This window comes from Macrobrachium rosenbergii, chromosome 56 (genome assembly GCF_040412425.1).
Source record: "Macrobrachium rosenbergii isolate ZJJX-2024 chromosome 56, ASM4041242v1, whole genome shotgun sequence".
Taxonomy (NCBI): domain Eukaryota; kingdom Metazoa; phylum Arthropoda; class Malacostraca; order Decapoda; family Palaemonidae; genus Macrobrachium; species Macrobrachium rosenbergii.
In genome coordinates this window covers 23,310,839-23,338,077 of record NC_089796.1, presented here as the reverse complement: position 1 = coordinate 23,338,077, position 27,239 = coordinate 23,310,839, and the positions used below count along the sequence as shown (strand labels likewise).

Sequence of the window (27,239 nt, the reverse complement as noted above, 5' to 3'; positions counted from 1 at the left end):
ATTGCTGTTGTCTTCAACATTGCAATCACTTTTCCTGTACTAAAGCAGAATACCTTTAGTGATCTCCCAACATCATACTGTCTTACATCAAACTAACATCCCACCATCTTTGAGAATATCTTAAAGAGAGGATTCATCAAACATCTAACTTGATACCAGTCCTTTCTCTACTTGGCTTCATGTAGGGGAGGTCAAGTCAATAGTCAGATCCTAGAATAGGCCAGTGAAATTTACATGTATTTATCTTGACTTACTCAGGCAGCTTTAGACAAAGTTGATAGCTCCATCCTGTGCAATTTGCTCAAAGAAAAAAAAAGATAGGTAGACCTGTAGGAACTGGTCTATACATTTTATGAAATTGCATGTTTCAGGTTTAAGCTAACGGAGTATTACCCAAACCAACTCAGGTTATATCAGGTGTCCCACAAGGAGTTTATCCTTTTCTCTATGTTATGATGAATAGTACACATAACATCATGCAAAGTATATATTATATATATATATATATATATATAGTATTTATATATATATATATATATATATATATATATATATATATATATATATATATATATATATTTGCAAGAATCATTTAAAATATGGACATTTGGACATCCTCAAGATGAACTTTGTGATATAGTCTGTCCTTGGACACATACCAACAAAGCACATCAGATTTTTATTATTTTGACCCAGATAGAAATGCCACCATCATTAAACACTAAGTCAAAGATCTGGGAGTCATCATTTCTAACAACTAAACAAGCTCTAACATGCTCTACCCATCTTGACAGGATCATAGCAAACTGCCATAAACAGTTGGTATGGATACTGTGCATGCCGTGGATGATCTTGCATAGACCAGTCATAGACTTCTGCTCCTCAGTATGGTCCTCACACCCAACTGTGATTGGATAGGTATGATGGACAATGTGCTATACAATTTCACAGAGTTGTTGGATAAGAATGGCTTGTATACTGTGCTAGACTGAAGGCATTGACACTAAGTAACATCCATCTTAGGCATGAATGCTATAAGATTCTTTACATCTACAAAAGCAAAGAGTGCTTGGTTCCAAATTTACCAACACACTGATTAAAAGTGGAAATATTTGTCCTTCAATTCCACCACAGTCGTAGAATGGTGTCATATGCTCTCTGCATCAACCTACTATGTATCATAACCCAGGAGAGATTGCTTGTACATCTTTTGTGCTCATGGCCTATAACCTATGAAATTGCTGCCTCACTGTATCTCAGTTGTTATAAATCAGCTCTCACATATATTCAAGTGTAAAAGTTCTTGGATATTCTACTGGATTGAACTAAGATGTAATACCTTTGGTCATTCAGCGACCCTAATCTAGGGCAAAATTCTAACTGAATGTGGTACCATGCATTCAGTCCTGTAGCCAAATCCAACATTATTGCTTTTAGTAACAGCATTTAGTAGTATGCAAGTCCACACAGGAGAGGGACTTGCTGGGGTAATCCCCCCCATTCCTGGAGGGATGGAATTGATCATCAGGTAATCTGTCTCTCTCTCTCTCTCTCTCTCTCTCGCCTCTTATCATCACTAATTCACTTAGCAGCATGAAGCATAGGTTGAGATAAACAAAATGAACAGTTAGTGTAGTAATTAAAAATCTTTGGATTGGTCTGTGAATAAAACTCATAAGCATATGCATTATGAATATGGAAAGTCCAGCAAGATGCTGTATATAAACACCTTTACTATTTTTAAATTGCACATTGACATCAGACACCAATACTTTTCATGATATTTATTTAACAATGCCTTCTCTGACAGGGTGTAGCCAACCAGAGCAAACGTTGCGCCATGTGTCGGCAGGAGATACCAGCAGACTTTTTGGATCACCCTACTCTTCTCTCTGCTATTGAAATGGAAAAGGAAGAAATTCATCCTGGAGGATACCAGTGGTTTTATGAAGGTCGAAATGGTGGGTAATATACTGTATATTTATATATTTGTTTATTAATTCTGAAGTATATATTTTGTTTCACTGCATGTAGTGGCAATGTTGGTGTACTTTTGGCAGTGTATAGCAAAGTATAATTTTGTAGGCAGCACCAAAGGTTCATTGTTTTGTCCCTTTTGTCCCCTGCTGCATTTTACTAACTCCCTTTAATCTTTTCCCACCCATTTTTCCAAATTCTTCAACCTTTGACCCTTGAGAACAGATCATTTGCATTAGTTGTATGGTATTCAGAGCAAAACTCAGTGACATGTTTTAAAATAATTAATAATGGTGATAGTAAAAGAAAATCAGTTTAAAGCTAAGTTGTATTAGCAAGAGCTAGGGCTCTAGATTGGGAAAAGGTAGTAAGTTTTGCTGTTAATGGTTCTTTTTCGCATAGCATTGTGAATGTATCAATATTTATACTATTTATATTTGTTGTTTGTCCCCTTGGTTTCTTCCCCTAAATGTCCAACATCTTAAGCTTTATAATGCTCCAATTTTCACATCTAGGTAAGCCCTATAAGTCTATAAACCCTATAAGAGCCTAGAAATATAGCTTGGTGATCTCGTCAAACTGTTTTGTAATAATTAATGCTCAGCACTGTTTTAATAGACTGATTTTTCAATGGATTTTATTTACTCAAGTTATTTATATTCTTTTTATTATAGTTTCAAGATCAGTGTAGGCTTTGTTTATCAGGCACACTAAGAGCCTACTCTGGAACAAGATCATGATAATCCAGCAACATGATAAATAGTCCAGACAGAATATTTTTTCTTATCATTTGAGATTTTTAAACTTTTCTAAGATGTACAATTGAACCTCACTAATTGGGACCCTTTTTATTTGATGTTAGATGATCCAGAAAGAATTCTGATTACAAGATGATTTTGTTGGATATTTTTTAAAATGTGGAGATTTGAAATTGGTTTACAAATTTTGTGTAGTGAAATAAACATATCCAAAAAAGTATACTAAAATCTAACTTTTAAAATACATGGAAAAGTAAAACTTGAAATGAGTGAAAGTTGAAAAGTTTATTAAAAAAAAAACGTGTACATCATTCACTTTACAGTATATTGAAAAATATTTTAATAACCAAAATAAGCATGTAAAGTATAAAATCAAGTGGAAATTAAATATAATGAAATTATTTGAAAGCACTGTATACAACGGAAATTAAATGAAAAAGCAGCTCATAAAAAAAGTATTTGGACGATGGTGACATCCTATCAGTTGATTTAGCAGAGCCATTACTGGAGGAAAGTAATTAGAAAATGGTAAAATTTTATTCAGTTGGATAATGCACATATGACTTTACAGTACTAAATGTGCAATAGTTACGTGACACTAGTCTAGTGAGTACAATAATAGTTTGTTTGCACCTTAGGTTAAACATCTCTAGGCTAGGCTAGTGTAAAAACATCTTTCATTGTTTTGTTGTTTTGTCATGTTTAATGAAATAAGTATAAAATACTGACTTCATGTGAAAAAGTAATTTATATTTAATAAAAATGTAAAAATATTTCAGTAAGCTTATTTGAAAATCTTATTTACATTTTTTTTAGAGAGTATTTTAATAAAATTGGCTTATTGTTTTAGATTTTGTTATTTAGCATATATTAGGTAATTTGGTATTGAATAAAATAAACTTAAATATTGAAGTTCCGTAAAAGTATTATACAAGGAAATAAATAAAAGCTCCTTACTACAGAATATGATTAAAATAAAAATGGAAAAGCTTATTAAAAGAATCCAGAAAGTATAAAGATCATTTTGTTTGCATTCAAACAACTGAATGGGTATTATTTTGACAAATTTTTGTGCTTGCATTTGTTATCTGTTTATTTATAAATCTTTAATGGCATATTTCATAACTCTTTAGTAATAAATACTTGTTTATGTAACACCAGACATGATTATTAGCTAGCATACGTGCATGAATTTAGCTACCTATTTACAGCAAACATAAGCTATGCTAGGCTATGGTTGGCATATTATTGTACTTTTGTAAAACAAAAAAATGCCAGGCCCATTTTATTTCCAAAATATTTCCAACATTTATTACAATCTTCAGTAATGAATACAGTAATTCTTTTGAGAAGATAGAGCTTGTTTATTAGCTTACATAAATTTATAAAAATTGGTTGAAATTTGCTACTCTTGGCTAGCCTTTATGAAATAATAATAGTAAAGCCAAAGAAGGTCTCCCCCCATTTAGTCCGGATTAGCGAGGTTTTACTGAAATTTATCAAAGTATATTTTCAGTAGACTAAAGTAATTGGACTTTTTCAAAGTAGTGTATTCTATGTTAAACAGATACACTTCATAAGATTTCTCCTTTCTAATGAGTGTTTTTTAAGCAGTGTTTAAGTCTCTTTAATTGGCCTAGCATTTTGTGTTGTAACTTTTGAACTTTTTGTCGCTGATTTTTAATCCTCAGACTAATTTAAATAAGAAATAAAGTCTCTTAAAATGCAGCTAAATAACAGTATAAGACTCTGGAAACATGAATACAAAATATTGGAAATTAGGATGATGGAGGTGTGTTGTATCTCTGCCACTACCAGTTGATTTTACTAATTCAATTTATGATGAAGTGACAGAAAAGAAAGTGAGGAGTTTCAGATGGGAAAGGGGTGATGGATAAATTGGATAAGGGTTATGGATGAATGCAACAAGTTGTATCAGAAGAGATGCTCAGGAAAGCAAAGTCCATACAGTGTAAGGATTTTCATGCCCACCATATGTACAGTATATATGAAGAGTTTAAACTGAAGAAATGAACGAGGAGGATGATTATGTTGTTTTGGAGGGACAGGCCTTTAAGGAGGTAGAATAGTTTTGTTACCTTGGTGACATACTAAATAGAAAGGGCAATAGGAAAAATAATTGTATCAACAGTCTGGATAAATACCTACACAGTGTGGACATGACCACTTACAAAGAAAGTTGGATGTTTTACAAAACTGTTATAATGCTGAAATTCATGGCTGAAGTGCAGTTGAAAACATATCACAAAAGAGGACATAACTATATGTGGTTTGAAGCAAGAAGTTCAAAAGATAGAAGAAAGCAGTGAGGTATTATCAGAGTGGTTCCCACAAATTGAAAATATGTTGAAAGAATGTTAATGCTAATGAATTATGACAGCAATGATGGTCTATGGTAGCTAATGCTCTATGATATTGTCTTCTACTTAGCCAAGTTCTTTAAAGCATCCCATAATTTTAATGATTTTTAATACTATACTATATTGTATTTTGAGTGCAACTGATCAGATACAGAGATCCTTTAATGCAGAATTCATTTATAGTTTACATATGGTCATATTTGTGGACTGTTGCTTTCAGTAAGATGTGGTTCAGTCGTAATTTCTTGGTTGTTTATCATGTATTACTGCAGTACCTGTAAGAAATGTGTGTATAAATACACTCAGAAGTTGTTCATCAGAAGTCTTTTCTGTGAGCGTCATGATTTTTAAAAATATTCATTTTTGACTACCTTGAAATAAAAGTTCCCTGTACTGTACTTTATTAGAGGACAAAATGGACCATTTGAAAGAATGAATGGGTAGACTTTCTGGCAAGTTGTGCCCTCAGATAGCAAGTAAGCATTTTTGAGGCCACATATTGATTTCCACAGGGTAGTGTTCTTGGTCCACTGTTATTTTTTAGTGTATACAAGTGATGTAGTTGTTGGCCTGGAAAACAAGGTTGTTCGGTATTCTGATGATGCAACACTTATGCATGTAGTAGTCTCCACTTACAAGAAATGAGGCTGCCCATAGTCTTAATTGTAACATGGAGCGGATAAGTGAATGGTGTAGTCAGTGGGGTATTAGGCATAACTCCAGTAAAACAAAAACACTATTGATTGGCAGAACTTGTATAGATTTTACACCCCATCCTCCCTTACAGGTGGATGGGACTGCTGATTGAGTCTGAAGCTTTAACTGTTTTAGGTGTAACTTTTGACTCACATCTTACTTTTGAGAAACATCTGATGAAAGTGTCTGTAAAATCAGTGCAACCTGTTTTAGGTTATTTGGGCCTCCTTTACTAGAATATTGTCCTCCAGTGTGGATGCCTGCTTCTGCCAGAGATTTATCTCTTTTAGATAGAGTTGTTTGTGGTGGTAGGGATCCGTTTCCTAATATTAGCAGGTATGACTTGGACCAGCGACGGATGGTCTCGTTTGTCAGCTCTTAATAAGTTGTGTTTTAATAGAGATCTTTCACATTCACAATTGATCCCTGATCCGCTTTTCGTGCTTAAAGCAATGATATTTGCTGGACAGCACCAGTATGCAGTAAACATGCCTCACTGTCAAACTTCAGCGGTCCTTTATTCTTCACTATTGGACTGTGAAACAGTCTCCCTAAGGATGTTGTGCAATTGGAACTTCAAAGGTTCAAGCAAAGATGCAATGTATTACTACCCTATGCAGTTCTCCGTGTATAGCCCAACCTCTTAAATATGGCAATCTGTGGACTGGGAACTTCCATGATCCAGGACTTTTTTTGAGTCAGCTTGGATGTTCGAATTGAAGCTTGTTCTGTAAATACACAAGCACAGGTTACATCCAGTGAAAACATTCTGTGTAACTCAAAAATATACAGCATACAAAAGAACCGTAATCTGCGTATATACTTGTGTATTATCCGATCTTGTGTATCATGCGATCATTAAAATTTCATCCTAAAACATAATTTCATCATAAACATCGCATGCAGTGTGAGATGTATTTTCAGTAGATTACATGAGGCTAAGCTTTCTGTGCTTGTATGCCTGTTTCAGTTTCTGTTGATACCATTGATAATGCATATTATATCTGATTTAACTTTCAACTAATAAATAGGCCTAGAAGCCAAAGTTCAATAGGTTAAATGTGAGTATTCATACAATCAGGCTTAGCAACCATGTGACCTGACTAAGAATTCATCACTGTTTCTTATGGTTAACAACAACTTGCTACTGCATGCAAGACACTGGCATACAGAACAGAATACTGACATAAACAATCGAATCGAGAAACAGCCGTTTGCCAGTGTCAGTTACTGTAACTAGCACAAGTTTATTAAGGGTTGCATTACAGTTGTCAGTTTGTTAAAAATTTGATAGGTGACTTCCATAAATAAAAATAAAATAAATCTTTATTTATCTTTCATGCCGTGGAGAGGAAAGTGGTATGAGAGTATGCCACTAAATGTAGGGTTGTATCTGTGGCAGAAGAAACGAATAATGTGCTGGCCACAAAACGTTTTAGAAGAGGCAAAAGCATCATCTGAAATCACACCTTTACTTCCTTTAATTTACTGCATTTATAAATAAAGTAAGGTGCACTTTTAAACCCAGCTTTGAAATTTACTTAAAAAAGGAATCTCCGAAATGTGTTCTTTTAGCAACTAATAGCTGTGGTGATGTCGCTAAAATGCAGTCAGCTGATGATTTAAAAAATGTAAACATTAGCAGAATACAAATGGCACCTGATCTCTATGTTTATGAATTATAATATGATAATAATATGACAATAATGAATAAAATATAATTGTATACAACAGTTTAAGTAAAATTATCATTATTCTTCATACAACTGTATTATTTGACTTTTGCAAATAAATAAAGTCAAAATAACAACCTAACTGGGGCCAAGACGGTCCATTCATCTCTCTCTCAAGAAGAAGAAGATTAAACAAGCTTGTGTAAAGAAAAATAAAATGAGTTTTTGTGCAAGTTCTAGTGATAAAACACCTTTCAAAAAAGTTATATAAGTTACAGTAAGAATAAGTGACCATTTTAGTAACAACAGTGTGAAATATATAAAATTTTTATTTTAACTAAATAAAGCTAAATATAAAAACTTACCCGTAAAATACCAATGGTAAAAAATTAAATATATACCGGTGAAGCGCGCAGTGTATGTGGGATATCACTATTGTGACGGGAAAATCTGCTGCTTCAAAATAATGGATTAACGACCAGCCTCTGTTTATAGTAAAAATGATTTGCAATTGACTGATGATGAGGATGCAGATATGACTCCATTGGCCACCACTCACACAATTTTCCTCATTATTCTCCAGTACTAAAAATTGCTAATAAAAAAATAATGTTTTCAATGATTATGGGTCAGATTAACTAGCTAATGATGTGTTACAGTCTCCTGAAAATAAAACATCCAAATGTCAAGAGTTTTTCACTAAACAAAGAGTGATGTCACAGAGAAATTCACCCCTGCAAACACTTGCTTCCTCTGCTAAAATGAAGCTTTTGCCCAAATTGATGAATATGTAAGGTTGGTCTTCAAAGAAAATTTAAGCACTGACATTAAACTGGGAAGTCAAAATGAATTAAACAGAACCTTCAATAAAATGGAGCTGGCAGAGGTGAAGATGTCTCAAGAATCACATCTAAATTTGTAATAAATTGCAAGGAGTCGTTGAGGACATCATTGGCAGGTGAAGGGTGGAGGAATTTCTGTCCATAACCCTGAAAAAAGATCAAACAGACAAATAAATAAGTATTTAACATATCTCATTACTAAAAATAATTGAAGCAAACCCTAACCTTTGGCAAGGAACTGCCTGAATACAGTGCAAAGATTTTGCAAAATGGGAATAAAAATTAACGCATTGAATCACATGAGTCTACTAGAACCACCACCATCTGTGAATTACGCAGGATGAAGGATGATCAGCCCAACTATATCAACTAAAAATAATTGTGCAATGAATCCCGATAATTAAAATAAAACACCTAAGTATAAAATAAGGGCAGCCCATTACACGCACCTGTCCAGAATTAAACCTGTTACTGATGCTCTCCACCATTGCTGAAAAATAATCAAATCCAGAGACAAAAAATTGAAATGCCCTCGTTGTGGTAAAGCAGGAATAAAATTACCTGATGATGCTCCAGACGTCACGATTATACGCAGTCACTTCCACTGACACATAGCACCAAACAACCAGCGCCACCCTAATTAAAATTAAATTAATAAAATGGCTGAAAAATCAAAAACTATGAGAAGGCTTTGTATAAATGAATCGCATAACAGCACTAAAGAACAAATAAAATGCTATTGATAAACGCTGGGATAAGCTTATATCGCTCAGCAGGCTATAAATAAAAAAGTAACCTCAAAATTACTAGGTCAAGGTACATAAAAATGGTCAGAAACTCTGTTGCCTCACTTACTAAAAAAAGATAGATTGCCTCTGTGTCTGAAATGTCAGTAAAGATTTAATGCCAGCTCAGATGATAAATGTATAAATAAAAATAAACAAGTTATTATCAAAATCGATAAAAATGAATAAATGTGTCCCAAAATAAATAAATTAAAATAAATGAAAAATAACTAAATAATGTCCTTTCATAAAAATGAATAGAAAGAAATAGATAAAATGTCCATGGATGACTTAATAAAACATAAATTATATTAATATACAAAAAGTAAATTGAAAATTAAAGAATAAAAATAAAATAAATCAGCCAGGTGATAAAATCCAACACTCTAAAGATAAAAATCAAATTAAAGAAATAAAAAGAAACAAATTAATTATCCATAAATAATTAAAAAATACATCAAAATAAAATAGATCAAAAGAATAAAAATGTCCATCCAACTTTTTCAAAGATAGGTGATGGTCATATATTATAAAATGTTAAATCCTGCCTTCCGGCTAAATTAAATTAATCAGCAATACATAAACTACAAAAATAGATGAAATGAATGAAAATAAAGAAATAAATAAGAACAAGAAATGAATAAATTAATAAAACAACCGAAATCGGAGTTAACTCTGCTAAAGCCATCCATAAAAGTATGTAAATAAATAAAAGGTAAATAATCATGAAAATAAATAAAAAATATGTAAAAAATAAAAAAATAAATACTCCCTGTCATTCTAAAAATAAAAAATCAATAAAAATGCCTTAAGAAAAAAGAAATAAAATAAACAGATTAAAATAAAGATAAATCAATAAAAAGAAAATCACCATTCCAAAGTACTGCCCAACATAAACAAAAAACATGAATAACATGTCCTAAAAAATATTTTGATAAACAAAATCCAGAACTAAATAAATAAATTTTAATAAATAAACCCATGACTTCTATAAAAATAAATGAATGAATAAATAAAAATAAAGTATATGTGCCCATGATAATTACTATTTCAAATAAATGAAAATAAATAAGAGAAAAATAAATAAATGATGCTTTTTTGCATTTAAAAAATAACCGATAAATAAATAAATCTAAATCAATATCAAAAAATATATGAAAATAAATAAGAGAAATAAAATAGATAAATAATAAATAAATAAAAATAAATAAAAAAATAAAAAATACTTAAATAAAAAAATAAATAAATAAAAAGATAAATAAATAAAAATGTGGCATGTAAATAATCAAAGAACTGTCAATAAAAAATACATAAAAAATTCAAGAAAGTCCAAATAAAATAAAAATAAATAAATAAAATAAATGAAAATAAATAAAACAAACGGTCCATAAATCTAAATGAATACAAAAAATAAAAGAAAATTTCTTAAATATAATTAAATAGTTAACTGAATGGAAAATAAATTTTAAAAAAAAAAGATATAAATAAAAAATAAGCTGATAAATAAAAATAGCTAAATAGATGTTATGGGAAATAAAATTTGCCCTGAAATAGATGGCATAAAAATTATTAATGCTTCTCTCTTCCTCCAAAAGGTTTTAAAAATCTACAATTAAATAATTTGAACCAAATAAATATGTACCTGCTTTTTCTAAAAATCATTATACAATTATAAAAAATGAAAGCCTGGAACTGATAAATAAATGACATCTCCCTGAAAATCATGTTTTAGTAAAAATATTTAAAATGAATAAAACAAAAACAAATAAATTAAAATAAATAAGCTCAATAAAATAAATAAAACATTTAAAAAGCTTTCTTGAAAGAGAACATTCTCAACATGGTTTAGATGAAATAAATAAAGATTGTAAATAACAAAATAGTTAAAATAAAATGAAAAAGATGCTTAAAAATATAGCCAACAAAAATAAATAATATTTTTCAAATTAATACGAATTTGAATGTCAGAAAAAAAAACATGAATAAAAATAAACGAAAATCTAATAAATAGAAAATCAAATGTTTAAATAAATAAAACAAATAAAATTATGAAAATTTAAATAAAAACAAATAAATAAATCAACAAAGTATTAAGCCCTTTAAATAAAAATATTCTTATAAAAAATAAATAACTGAACTCCTCCCTGCTATCCCAAAATAACTTAATAAGGGTATATTTACAAAAAATGTCTGAAAATCCAATTAAATAGGGCCCCTCAAGACCTAAAGAAAAATCCAAAAAAAATTAAAACAGGTCCTGTAAATAATTAAAATAAATAAATCCCCATAAAGCAGAATCGTTTTCTAATTAAATAAAATCTAAATAAAGATAATTTAGTTAATCAAAATGGGTAAAAATTTTATAATTAAACAAATGAAAAAGTATAATAATAGGTGCACCAGAAAAATAAATTAATAAAAATAAATGAAAAAATAAATTTATGGTGAAAAATGAACTTAATAAAATAAAAACAAATAAAATAAAACCCTCCCATCAAATGTAAAAAAATATATAAATAAAAATAAAATAAATAAATAAAAATAACTAAAGATATATCCTCTTCAAATAAAATGAATTTTAAATTTAAAACCAATAAAAATTCAAATGAATAAAAGATAGGCGTAAAGAAATGAATAAAAATAAATAAATAGAGTAAAAATGAGGTAAATAGAAGATAAATAGATCCACTAAAGATAAATCAATAAATAAAAAGAATAACTAAAAAATTACCCATTAATAGTTTCAATTATGAAAAAAATGTAACTTTTGGCTTAAAATATAAAAAATAAAATAAATAATTTAAAATAAACGAAAATGCTAAAATAGAAAATCACTTAAATAAGATGCATAAATAAAAAAAATTCCGCCATAGGGGCCATATTCTAAGTTAGGCAGTATAAAAAAAAATGACATTGATAGGTAAAAGGATAAAAGTAAATCCAAATTAAATAAAAAGAAATGGTTCCTAAAAATGCTGTAACTTTCACACCATTTAAAAAGATGCCCATCCCAAAATAAACAGAAGCAGTTGGTAAAAAACAATAGCCAAAGTGTAAATAAAAAAATAAATAACATAATTAAATAAAAATAATAAATAAGTACAGGCAGATAAAGTGAAAATGAAAAATGTATACATAAAAATGTTCCTGGAAATAAAAATAAATAAAAAGGTAAATAAAAAAATCCAGTTCCAATTATTAAAAAAAAATTCATAAAAAATGGGATGCAGTAAAAATTTTGTTAAAGAAACTTGAATGGATAAAAATAGATTTTATAAAAATATAAATCCAGGCATTAAATAACTAGAAAAGATGTATAAAGAAGACAAAATTAATGTCAAAAAGGTAAAAAAAATACATTAAATAAATGTCTTGAAAAAATTGAATAAAAACATATTGAAAAAAATGGGAATAATGGTGGACAATAAAATTAGTTGCCTCATAAATGAAATTGATGTGTGAAATGTTTAAATAAAATAAATAAAATAATTATCATAAATATATTAGCAGCAAAATGGAAAAATAAAGAAATAAAATAAATAAAATAACTTTGTTATTAAAAATAACATCATGATAAAAAAATAAAGATATAATAAAAATACCGCAAATAAATAAATGGTAAATAAATGAATGTCTAAATAAAAAAATAATTAAATAAAGATAAATAAAGGTTGACAGACACTAGATAAAAAAATACAATAAATAAACTTAATAAAAGAATAAAATAACCTTGAACAATAAAAAATAATTAAAATTGTCAGGATATAAAAATACACCAAAAACAAAGATTTAATAAAAATGCCAATAAAAATAAATCAAAGATGACCAAATAAATACTTTGACTCCCCATAAAAATTTGAAAAATGACTAAAAAGTAAACTGCAGTTGTTGTGATAATGGAATATAAAAATAAATAAATGTAAAATATATAAAACTGACAATACTGGATAATTCAATGCTAAAATTTTTTCAAATAAATTATAAAAATTATTAAGTAACTGCTAAAAATAAATTTGTTTAAACAAATAGAAATAAATGAATAAAAAAATATATAAAATAAATAAATAAATAAAAATAAATAAATAACGAAGGTTTAAAAAAATAAAAGCTAAAGATTTTAGGTTTTTGCTGAAAATGAAGCCAGAAAAGTTTCAGGTACTAGAAAGCATTGGGTGCTGAGATCAAGTCAGGCAGTGCGCTTATAAAGTGGTTTAAGCTCCAATGAAGCGAAGGTGTAAGCATTTCCAGAGAGATGCTTATGGAGCAAGCCAGAATTTTCCTAAGGCACTAAACCTAACAAAATGACTGATTATCCATAAACTTTGTTCTACTTTTGATAACACAGCACTATATATGTGGAATGAGCTGACAAGTCTTTGTTTACATAGGGGGCTTTTAAGGGTGATTTCTGTCATCCAGGATTTTCTGTGGTACGGCAGTGGTCTGGTCCCAAGGGTGCTGGTTTAAAGAGGTTGGGCTGTATTTTAATAATTTACTTACATTTTTATCTATTTATTAATTTGTTAATTTTTTCTTTTCTTGATAAGTGATCCCTTCTTCCATTACCTTCTGTTATGCCTTTCTAATAAACACCATATTCCTTGGAAGCTTGAATTTCAAGTCAGTGGCACCTGTGGGCTTGGTCTATATGAATAGGGTTCATCTTTTTAATGATAATAATAATAATAATAATAATAATAATAATAATAATAATTAAACGTTTAGAAACTTTTATGAAGGTTGCAATTCCCAACAAAAGAAATCTTGTGCAGTAACATTTTTGCATTTATACTATATATATATATATATATATATATATATATATATATATATATATATATATGTGTGTGTGTGTGTGTGTGTGTGTATGTGTGTGTGTGTACAGGCAGTCCCTGGTTTATCGGCGGTTCCATTCTGAGGTGTGATGATAACTGAAAATGCGGCAATTTTAGTAGCTTGCCAGTGTCGAAAAACACCGATTTTCAGTTATCACACCTCTATTAGAGTATGCTGTGGCTCCAATACCCAATTATTAGCGAAATGGCGGAAATGAAGTTTCTGTGCAAAATTGCCGATTTTTCATTTAACTGAACAAAGCGCCGTAAACCAGACCAGAAGCCACGCCATTAACCGGACTGCCTGTGTTGTAACCAGGGACTGCCTGTGATATATATATATATATATATATATATATATATTCGTTGCTGACAAGTGCAAAATTGCCGTGCTTGAGCCATGTTAACCAAAAATTGCCTGTGTGTGTGTATACATATATAACCATAATACTGCCTGTGTGTATGTGTGTATATATATATATATAATATATATATATATATATATATATATTATATTATATATATTATATATATATATATATATATATATATATATATATATATATATATATATGTATATATATATATATATATATACTATATATATATATATATATATATATATGTATATGTATAATATATATATATATATATATATATATATATATATATATAAATATATATATATATAAATGTATAAATATATATGTATATGTATATATATGTATATATATATGTGTATATATAAATATATATGTATGTATATATATATGTAATAGCAATATGTATATATATATATATTATATATATATGTATATATATATATATATATAACATATATAATATAAATATATATATATATATATATACAGGTATATATATATATATATATATATATAATATACAGGTAGTGCCGATTACACGATAGATGGGGATTAGCAGTTAATATCGATAAGACAATATTTTGAAAATCGTATTTTAAATTTGCGGGCGACTGGCGCCAGCAACAGCGTACAATCAAACAGCGTTGGTTATCGATCGTTGGCCGAGAGGCTGGAATATGTACATTAATTCCAATGGCTGACCTCACTAGCCCTCGTTGTGTCGGAAGTTAAAATAGGTCAGTGTTAGTTTGCAATTTTTGTGCGTTTGTAAATACAGGTAGTGCACAGTGAGCTATAATTTGTCTTCGATGGTCGGAGTTTAGATGGAGCAATTAATACCGGTACGACAATATTTAGAAAATATTTTAAATTTCAAGTGAGCACAAGCAACAGCGTACACTACAGTTCGTAGAATCAGGCAGCAAGAAAGACAACACAATAGACCAACTTCTTTTTTCTCCATCTCTTTATTCCATCTTCTAGTTAAAAAATAAGAAAATAATAAAAGCATTGTTAGTAACCTTATACTCTTGCGAAAATGTTGTACAGCCATAAACAACGAGCGAACTCTGTTGTTTTGCTAATAACTTGATGGATAATAACTGTTTTGCTTGTATTTCAACCATCGTGCGGTTAAACAATTATAAATAGTTATGTTAAAAATGGCGTTAAGTACTGATATGTTTTCACACTACCCTTATCAACTGGAGAAAAGATCAGCAGAGAAACTCTGCTGCAGTAAATTAAGCTGCAAGTTATAGCTGGCTGAAAAGAATGTTCAAGCTGCTAATGACAATAAGTGCTCGTACATTGGCAACATGGATGAAACTTCGACATAAATAAATTGGAAAGTATTTTAATCAAAACTACTGGACATGAAAGAACAAATATACTGCTGTTTTCAAGCGATAAAACCATACATCTGAAAAGCTCGTGGTATGATGATGAAATCAAGAGAAAATAGCGACGGAATCTTGATTTTTTTGTTTACACAAAACAAAGGGCCAACGCCAACGTCATCTACTAACGAAAAAATGGCTAAAATAATTTCTGCAAGACATATTTTAAGTTATATTTCGACATAAAAACACTTAGTATAACTTGAAAATACATATGTCCCTTATAAATAAAAGTATCTAGAGATTCATTTACACTAACTAGAAGCTGAAAGAAATGCCCTCTGAACGGAGTTAAATGCATCGAAATAAAGACAGCGTGATCGATTCGAAACAAAACATTTGATCGCTATGATCGAATTTATAATGCAAAAGCAGTATAAGAATATTTCTGATTGGATACAGTGTAGTAAGCATAACTTTTAAAAGATCCATGGAAAGATGCACATTACGTTATTTTTGATGTTTGTATAATCGTGATTGTTATGTGAAAATAGAATACAGTATAATGTAGGCTGAGCTACACGTGTGATATCTGACAGTGCAGGCCAGGCCTTGTTTGTTATTCAATTTCTCTTTATACTGACTTATCATGTCAGTCTGCATTAACCTGCAGAATTAGCTGACACTAATAATTACTTATACCATATATGTATAAAAATACTGTGTAGTGTAGGCTAGGCTACCATATGTTTAGATGGTACTGATTACCTAGTGTCGAAGCTAGGCCATGTTCGATTCACGATTTTTTCAACAAGCGATGGGTTTTGGAAACCCCATCACATCGTGGGGAATACTGGTATATACCTGTGTATATATATATATATATATATATATATATATATATATATATATATATATATATATATATATATATATATATATATATATATATATATATATATATATATATATATATATATATATATATATATATATATATATATATATATATATATATATATATATATATATATATATATATATATATATCTATATACACACACACACACACAGGCAGTCACACAGTTGGGCTTCGATAATGGTGATCCGGTTTCTGACACTTGTCTAGCAATGAAATACATACATTATATATATATATATATATATATATATATATATATATATATATATATATATATATATATATATATATATATATATATATATGAACGATCCCTGGTTAATGGTGACTTTCGGCTAATGGCGATGCAGTTTTATGACGCCTGTCTAGCAATGAAAATCGGCAATTTTCAGCACAGAAAACCGCCGATTTCCGCTGTTTGTTATTAGTCGTCTCCGTCTTCTGCGATTATGCACCATTACCTCACTCACGTTCTTCTCCTGCATGTCCCTGTTAACTGTGTCTCTCCATCTCGTTCTGTCCCACCTCTCTCCTCCTTGTTTCCAGGCACTTCCATATTCATGGTTCTTTTACATACACAGAATCCTCCTCTCTTCTCATAACATGTCCAAACCATTTATGTCGTCTGTGTTGCAGCTTCTTTGATATTTCTTAACTTTCACCTTCCTCTTATTAAAGTCATTCCTTATCCTGTCTCTTCTTGTCCTCCATCCAACATAGCATTCTCATTTCTGCCACTTCCATCTTCCTCTTTGTGCTTTCTTCATGGGCCATGTTTCACAACTATACATCCAGCAGTCTGACAATGCTCTTGTACATTTTCCCTTCATCTTTGCAGTAAATCTTTTTGTCACATAACACACCTGATGTTTTCCTCAATTGCACCAAGCTGATTGTATTCTGTGGTTCACTTCCTCTCCATCCCCCTCCACAATCAGTGACACAACCAAAGGTACTTAAAGGATGTAGCTCTTTTATTTCTGCCTGCTCTAAGTTGATGCTTCCTCTTGGTCTCCTCCATTCATCCACATATATTCAGTTTTTGTTTACTATCTTTGAGCCTCTGTCCTCCAACGCACTTCTCCACAACTCCAGTTTCTCAGTCAAGCTTCCTTACTGGTGGTGACTAGCACTATGTCATCTGCAGTACACTCCAAGGCACCTGATCTTTCACTTCGACACTATCACATCCATTACCATATAAAAATATAGGGACTCATGGCAGAACCTTGTTGGAGTCCAACTTTCACCTCAAACTTGTCTTATTGTTCCCACTGAGCTTCTTACTGTGTTGTTGCTTCTCTGTACATCATTTACAATCCTCACATATTTTTTCTGAGGCGCTTTTTCCCTCATACCTCACACTTCTTGCTGGCACTCAGTCATATGCTTTCAAGATCTATAAATACAAGATGATGTTCATTTCCTTTTTCTCTATATTTTCATGACTTGTCTAATACAAGATAGCATCTGTTGTCCCTTTTCTGTGAACCCAAACTGTTCGTCACTTATAGATGTTACATCCCTTAGCCTTACCTCTATTATTCTTTCATAGATTTTCATGGTTGTGCCATCAGCACATGCCCGATGGATTGGCACAATCATGATGTCCCCTTTTTCTTTGGCAGCACTGAAGTGGGGACTGGCAGGCTGTTTCTCCAGGCATCAGGTATCTTCTCCTGCTGGTAGATCTTATTGAACAAGTCCCAAGATGTCAATTCCCACCTCTCTAAGCACCTCCACACCTCGACTGGTATTCCATCTGGTCCTGCTTTACCTTTCTTCATTTTATTTACCCACCTCACTTCTCTCCGACTAATCCTGGGAACTTCTCTTTCATTTACTACTCCATCCTCAATGATTGTTCAGGTGGGATTTTCTTCATTTTAGAAGATTTTCAAAATACTCTCTCCATCTACTTTTAATTTCCTTCTCTTTTGTTAGAACCTTACCATTTCCATCTTTAATTTGCTTAATAATGTGTGAGGTCTTTTGTTGCTTTTGTCTCTAGCTGGCTATCTGTGGATGTTTCTTTGGCCCTCTGGTATCAACATTGTCCTACAAATCATTGAAAGCAGCAGCCTTGGCTCTAGCAACGCTTGTTGTTTTGCAACTTTCTTTGCTTCTTTTGATATTTGCTCAATTTTCTTCTGTTTGTGTTGATCATGGTTCTTTTAAGATTCTTTCTTTTTCTTGATCTGTCTTGTGTGTCTTTATTCCATCATAACTTTCTTTATCTTTTGGGGACCTTTGCCTGATGTTTTGCCTAAAATTTCCTCCCCATGCCTTAATCTGTGCTGTTAAACTCCACCAATCATTTACATCATTTTCCAACTTTATTTTTCTCAGAACATTCTCCTTAAACCTAGATCTCAACTCCACATTTTCTGCCTTTTCTAGCTCCACCATTTTGATCTTAGGGTTCACTTTTCTCTTTCCCTTTGTCCTTTTGAGATTGAAAGGTCCATAACCACCAGCTTATGTTGTTGGCCAAAATTCTCTCATATATCACTTTACAATCCTTTACTTCCATGGGTATTGTCTCCTACAAACAGAAAACCAATTTGACTCTCTCTTCCACCACTTCTATATGTCACATAATCTTTCTTCCATAAAAATGATATGTTAATTAGTCCATATCAAATGCCACTGAGAATCTATAATGCGCCATGCATGTCTGTTCCTCTCCCCATTCCTAGTCCTCCATAGTTCTTGAAATCACTCTTCTATCTGTACCTATATGTCCATTGGAAGTCTCCACCCAATACAACTCTCTTCTCTGAGATTGATGTTGATACTTCATCCAACTCCGCCAAAACTATTGACTTCTCTTCCTCATCACATCCAGCTTGTGGGGCATAAGCACTTATCACATTTAGGACTTCTTCTGATAACATTAATTTGACCTTCATTGTCGACTACCCACTTCTTTTGACTACTACACTTTTCCTTCAGTTCACTGTTTACAATGATGCCTACTCCTCTTCTACCATTCCATCAGCTCCACTGTACAGGGCTTACATCCCTCCTCTATTTCCTTTGCCTTGTTCCTCTCCACTTTGTTTCTTGCACACAAGATCCAACTCTCGTATTCATCATCTCCGCCACCTCTCTACTCTTTTTCCTGTCATACTACCCAAATTTAGTGTCCATTTCTAATCATGTGGACTTGCTTGTTTAGCCACAATCGCCCCACTGCGGTAGCCTTGCCTATTGGAGGGTCAGGCGAGGCCTGCTGTTGCGTCGATAAACGAGAGTGCCCTGGCATTCTCTCTCAATCTGGATTAGACTAACCATGGTTCTGGCATTGGTTTTACAGTCTGATGTTCCTCCTGTCACTAACCTCTCTATTTGCAGGACTGGCACAAGTTGAGCACAGCTTGCCCCCAGTAACTAGATTATATTATATAACATATATATATATATATATATATATATATATATATATATATATATATATATATATATATATATATACATATATATATACATATACACATATATACATAAAATATATATATATATAAAATATATATATATATATATATATATATATACAATATATATATATATTATATTATATATATATACAGTATATTTTATATTAACAGTGACAGTGTCTATGATATTTGCCATATTTTAGTACAGCAGATCCAGCATATATGTAGTTGTAGTATGAGTAACACATTTCAAAACTTTTGTACTGTCCACCAATGAGAAGTAACCATTGAATTTATATATTAAAAAAAGATTCGGTGGAGAGCAGTCTTGATTATTATCACGAGCGAAAGATGCTGAAGGCATATTGACAGAATACATTCATTTTAAGTACGGTATATGCTGCATAAGTTAGCTCTATAAATTAGATTTTCATTGTGACAAGAAACTTGTTTTTCTTCCTTGGAAGAGATCAGTTACCATTCATGTTAAAAATTGGGTTGGACAGATATACTGTAGTTTCAGATCATTGATTTTTCAATCCCATTAACAGTGCACTGGTTTTCAGTACATTGATTAATCATTTCAAATTAACCAAAGTGTTTGAAAGATACTTGTAGTTCACTGAGTTTGACGTCAGTGTTGGTTAGGACTTTGTTGGAGGATATTGAGAGATGTTACCTGATTGTCCTGCAGGATGGTGGCGATATGATGAACGTACAAATTCTGAGATAGAAGAGGCCTATTCCAGTGGAGAAACATCAGTCACTCTCTTAATAGCTGGCCACAATTATGATATTGATTTTAACACCATGAGACAGAGTCGAACGAATTGCCCAGGCCTGCGTAGAGCTATCAAGCGTGACACAGTAACTTCCAAGGCTAAGGGAACAGCTGGCCTCACTACCAAGACTCTTAAGGGTAAAAGCTCCAGCCGAGGTAGAGGGCGAGGTAGAGGTCGCAAGAGGAAATTATCAAATCAAGATTAGGTACTTAGCAATGTTTCTGTATGTAACAGCAGAACTTCTGTCTACTTAGTGAGGAAAGATTTAATGTGACTGTTGAGTAAACATAAGCCGTCTGACAAGGAATTACAGTACACCTGATAGAATGCGATCAGAGTTATAAAACCAGTAAGAAACATAGATTAATAAGTTGGCCCCATTAAATGGAGGCATTTCTGTGGTGATTCTTAGTTAAAAAAAGGAACATCATACAAGAAAACTTATAGGTTACAGTTCCTGAGTCTATTGAACGCTTTTGTCGCTGAACATTGCATCTCAGGAGTTTGATTTATAGTAATGAAGAGAATGTGGTGATCTGCAAATATGTGGATATTTTCACTTTCTCAAGATAAGCCTTGTTTCTCAGTTAATTTAGTTGTATTTTTATGTTGGTGGTCATTCTTTTTCTTTGTTTCAAGTTCTTTCTTTTCTCTGATTGATGATCTTTCTTTTGTAATTTATTCCTTTAGATGGCAGTAATTTTCTTTAATTTAGAGGCCTCAAGTACCTTGGAAAAGTTCATTTTTATGTTATATACTGGATATACGCTGCTTTTGTTAATATTTTATTTAGTATTTTTTTATAATCCGTAATTTTGGTTTTTGAAGGTTGATATCTTTTTACATAATATTGAAAAACTGATGTAGGTTGTTGCTAGCTTTATTGATTTACGTCAACCTCCCCAATTATGTTTGAAAAGGATAATTACTGTTCATCATCTTAAAATTACTGTTCATTTCTCTTGTCACAGGAAACGTATGACTCAGTCTGACTCTCTCTCTCTCTCTCTCTCTCTCTCTCTCTCTCAAATTAACTTCCTACTTTTGTCTTGGCTTTCTGTTCCTCTGGTCTTGTATATCTCTCTCTCTCTCTCTCTCTCTCTCTCTCTCTCTAAATCTCTCTCTCTCTACTTTCATCTTGGCTCTTCTGTTTAACTTCCTACTTTCATCTTGACCTGGTCTTGTATATGAAAAGCAATTCATATCTGTCAATTACTCTAAAGTATAATGTACCCAGAATTTTATAATGTACCACACATGGGAATCCATAGTGTAAAATTGTAATGTATAGGAATCGCTTCTTTATTTGACAAGATATATTGTTCTTTCCTTGTCACTGTGTATATCACCATGACATAAACTCGTTATGTTTTAACTTTTCCCATTTGACTTGAAATGTTTTATTTTGGTTAAATCTAATGTGTTTCTAGAATCCTGTGAAAAGTGTAGATGTACAGTATTTTCTTTGATACCCATGATATGCATATCTGGGGCATGCTATATAACACTACTTTGTGTGATGCAAAACTCTTTCCTTTATTTGCATGGTACACAATGCATGTAAATCATTTGCTTGGTAATATGTTGTGGTATTTGTTTATTAAAACACTATAGTAATGTCTTGGAATAATCTTTGAGAAATTTGGATACACAAGAAAATGAATTAGTATAAAGAAGACTTTTAATTATCTTACCTATTCACATCGCTTTGCAGTATAGCCAATGGAATTCTGTGATAAAAGTTACTAGATTTGCTTCCGTAGAATGACAATGAAATTAAGAGGACATTTTATATTTCATGGTGCATATAATAATGCAAAACTTATGATGTTACCCAAGGAAAATCTGAAATATCTACTTCTAAGGAATGGCAGATGAATAGCTAATCATTAAAGTAGGCAGCATTATTTTTTATATAGGATAACGTTTCACATAAAATGGTTTGATTAGTTGAGTTTAGGTGGTGTCTGTGAGCCTGGATAATAAAGCTAGTAATTTTAATTATTTTAAGGATGTTTAACATGTATCTGTCGATTGGCAGTATAAAGAACACCACTGGTGGTGTAAAGCTTGGAACCTTTTGCTTGTCTTTTGTGTTGAAGGAATTATACTGTATTGCTTGGTTTGCAGTGTTTACAGAACTTTTGTAAGGGAAAATATAATTCTTTTATTGTCTTTTTAAGATTCTAGTGAATTATGATGGCTATTATTTTTAACAAGATTTGTTTACAATATTTTTACAGGTTGGTGGCAGTATGATGAACGGACCAGTCATGAATTAGAAGCAGCGTATGGTTCTGGTCAACGTGCCTGTGAAGTTCTTGTTGCTGGCTTTTTGTACATCATTGATTTTGACAGGATGGTTCAGTTGAGACGTAATGATCCCAGCCGGAGACGCCGCATCAAGAGAGATCTAAGTTCTATCCCTAAGAAGGGTGTTGCTGGTATTAAACTTCCAAGCCAGTTGGAAGCTGAATTGTCAGCACTTCATTCTGCTGCTCATGCTATTCATGTTCCAAATTCAGGGGACTCCAGTTTAAGTCATGAATTTGGAGATGGTCACCTAATGGGACCATCAGCTAATAACAATGATTTGTGCCCACCAACACCCACAGCTCCAAGCAATACTCCTCAAACACCACACACACCCAGTGCCACAAGTAGTAGTAGTGGGTCACCTGACACCAGTGAGCCAACACACATACATGCCCTCTCCACCGATTCTCACCGTCATCATTATCACATCCCTCATCACCACCATCATTTACATTTTCACCATCCTGTTCACATCCCTCATTTTTTAGCTCATAATCTAACTTCTAGTGCTGATCACAGTATCTTGTCTCACACTGTACATTCTCATCAACCCCCTCACCACCACCACAATCAGGTTCAGCAGCGTCATTTGTCACATCACCCAATTCCTGAGCTCTCTCCCACCGGTAGTGATGTTAATGAAACTCATCCTGCAAATCAGTCACGCTCAGTTCATACTCCACCGCCGCCGCCACCACCACCTGATCTTGAAGAGGCTGTTTACCAAATGGACCAATTATCACTCTCTGCAGATATTCCTGAATATTATCCTCTCGATGCTGCTGAAGTGTCAACAACAGAGGAAACAGAACAGTACCATTTGAATCTATCTTCAGAGGATGAGCAACTTTAATGTTTCTGGATTCTAATTGTAATGTCTGTGATCTATTATTTTTAAAAACATGGTATTTTTTTCATTTTCTTGGAATGTGTGATAAACTTACTTCAAGTATCAACTAATAAAGTGCAGTGCAAAATTTTCATGTTGTCTTTTCCTATACCCTGCAAAAATGTAAGAGAAATGTATCCAAAAAAAAAAAAAAATGAAGTTTAATAGGAATTGCCCTTTACCACATCATAAATTACAATTTTTACAGTTATTGGTCTAACTTCCAGATGTATGGATTACAAAAAATGGAAGGTTTACACCTTGACCAGTGTTTCTCAAAACACCCTTTAGCTAAGTTCAAACCATCATTTTGAAATTTTTGGATTTGCATTTCTGAACATCCTGCTATGAATCACAACCATTAAGCTTCAAAATGAAGTAAACAAGTATCCCAGTTTGAAAACTGTATTCTGGTCCGAAAAAATACATTGCTAAAATTTTTAACAATTGTAAAACTTTTACATCTTTTAATGTCTTGATTGCTCAATGCTGCCGTAAATAGCTTTAAGCGTTAGAGTTTTGGTAGGTAGGCTTGTGGTAGTTTTCATGGAACAAGAATTTCTATAATGCTCTATATTTGGCAAGTATTTTTCAAAAAAATTGAGAACTTTTTGGAGTAGATTCAACCTTTCTAATCTTTCCTTTCTTCCTTTTTTTTTTTAAATTTTCTGCTGTAAAGTACAACTCTTCTGTTTTATAATTACATCCTAATCAGAACTCTTACAATTGAGCTAACTTAATATGACTTCAAAGAATTATATTGCCAAGTTAAACACTAGTATTCCAAGACTCATGGGCTCAAAATTTTGTTATAAAATGAGAAGTAAAAGTTGATGTAGATTAACTGGTAAGAAGTTGGATGTCTAGCAAAGACGAGACCAAAAGTATTGCATGAAAAACATCAGCTTAAGCAAAGCTGCCAAGAAAATTTGTGCCACCCATACGGAATGGTGCAAGGCACTAGGAGTATCCAAGTACGCAGTCCATCATGACCAAAATGGTAGAGCATTTTGTGTTGCATAAACCCACCTTTGAGCAGTTGTATAGGCATTGTTAATAGGTTCACATGTTCATGTAGAGTAAATTGGCGAGTCGCAGAAGCGAAACTGAGATGACAAAAGACAGAAATGCACTTAATAATAGCATAATTAGGATCTAAGTCTCATAGGATAACAAATATAAATTAGTAAAAGTTCTTAAAGGATGCTGATGAACACAAGAAGAGTAAATGCAAATTTGAGTGTATGTAGCATACAATGAAACACGATTTATTTGAAACATCTAGTAATTAGGAGAATTGACATGTATGCATTCAACTTTTAAGAATTTAAAGGTAATAGTTGCTGTCTTTGGACGTTAGGAAGTAGTTGCAAGTTCCATATGTAAGAGGGAGAGAATATGGTAAGTAAGGCAAAGGTATTACATAATTAGTGGCAATGGAATCTTTAACTGTTGCATTACATCTTGCATGCGGCAACAAAATAAATTAACTCAGGGGAGAGACTACTACAATGATCACTGAAGATTTTCATAGTCAAGATAGCAGAACACAAAGCATTGCTTACAATGAGAACACTATTAGATAGAAATTGATCTCAAACTTTAGACGAGCCATTTTGATACAGTACTTCAATTTCTGGTCCGTACCGATTTCTCAATTTGCAAAAGCTCGTGTTATTTTGATGCTGGGAGACATACTGCCATAATATATTCAATAACTTCAAACTACGACTCAGTATTTAAGCACTTACAAAAGGCAGTTGAGAATTTAAAAGTATTATACGCCCAATTTTACACCCAACCAATTTTGGAGTAAAAAAAAAAGTATATATAGTTGCTTAGTGCCACAGATTTACTTTGTGCATAACTATGATATTTATAGAGTCGCTTTGTATCTTAGCTTGTTTTTCTGTCGTTTTGAGGTAATTATTACATCTTGTATTTCTTTTCCTTGAGAAGTACGCATATGTATACATACATAGATATGTTTTCACATCGAAAAATTCCAAACTGGTATTATAAAAGCTTTGTATAAACATAACTTGGGTAATAATAACTTGCTGTTAGACATTCTCTAGCAGCTAGTTACAAGTAGCTACATTTCGTCAAGCCCTTCCAGTCTGACAGCAGACTTCTTCCAAATCTTGATAAGGATAAGGTATATTGAAAAATGGAAAATAACTTTTATTACTCGTGCAAATTTAGATTTTCTGTTGTTTTCAAAGTGAAGCTAACGTATCAAAATTACACTGGGAAGAGTTTAGGAAATGTTAATGCATTACTTATTTCAATTTTAAAACAAGTTACTCAAATATTGCAGAAGCATTTTGGCGGTAAGCAATTAGAAGAAGAAGAACGCTTGAAAACTTTCAACCGATAGCGCCCTTATATTTACTTCCACAAACGTCATTCCCCTGTCGTAGCTGGTACCTTGTAGACGACCTTCTATTATTGAGGTTTTTGCTTGTAAGTGTTGCATTGTTGATGGTTTTTTTATCGTATCTTGTGTTAAAGGATTTGTTGTGTGATGTAAACTGTGTTAGGCGATTTTGTCAAAAAATTTAGTAAAGGTGTTTATAAACACTAGGTACGTAGTTCTTAATACCAGGTAGGCCCATGGCATTCCACTGCACTTCCGTGAGGCCGAGCCTATGGTCAAACAAGTTTCTTCCAGACTGTCACAAAAAAATGACCCCTTAAAAAAATTAGACACGCTGAAAACGCTTGCACATAACTATGAAGTCGCAGTACTAAGTTACTGTAACAATAATTGCTCAGTGAAGAAATTACATTAATTAAAGCAGCCATAGTGATAGATAAATCCCAATGGGATAGGCCAGGGTTCTCAAACATTTTCAACCAAGGACCCCGTTTATGACAGAAAATAAACAAGGACCCCCTCATGTGTTCCTAAAATCAATATTTACGCTGGTTTTTACAATTAAATATCCATAACGGCCTGAGTCATGAGGACAAACAAACATGCAAAAAAACATTAGTATATATAGTTCAAAACATTATATATATATATAGTTATATATATATATATATATATATATATATATATATATATATATATATATATATATCTATATATGGTGAATGTCAGAAAGAACTCCTTTATAAAAGTACCAAAATTAAAGAAGTAAAATGTAATATTTTTCATATTTAAACGTTTGAGACCACTTCTTATGATGAGAAACACCCACAATTTTTGCCA

At 31.8% G+C, this 27,239-nt stretch overlaps 2 protein-coding genes across 2 annotated transcripts in view; both read left to right on the top strand.

Annotated features, from left to right (window-relative positions):
• Positions 1-24,111, top strand: part of LOC136836124 (uncharacterized) — a 61,294-nt gene extending 37,183 nt beyond the window's left edge. The window contains exons 3-4 of the mRNA XM_067100115.1: positions 1,811-1,961; positions 23,058-24,111. Coding sequence (XP_066956216.1) covers positions 1,811-1,961; positions 23,058-23,983 — 1,077 coding nt within the window. The 3' untranslated portion in view covers positions 23,984-24,111. The remainder of the gene's footprint in view (positions 1-1,810; positions 1,962-23,057) is intronic.
• Positions 24,112-26,372: 2,261 nt separating this feature from the next.
• Svip (small VCP interacting protein) overlaps positions 26,373-27,239 on the top strand; it is a 40,205-nt gene continuing 39,338 nt past the window's right edge. Inside the window, exon 1 of the mRNA XM_067101300.1 lies at positions 26,373-26,485. The gene's annotated coding sequence lies outside the window, so the exon portion shown is untranslated. The remainder of the gene's footprint in view (positions 26,486-27,239) is intronic.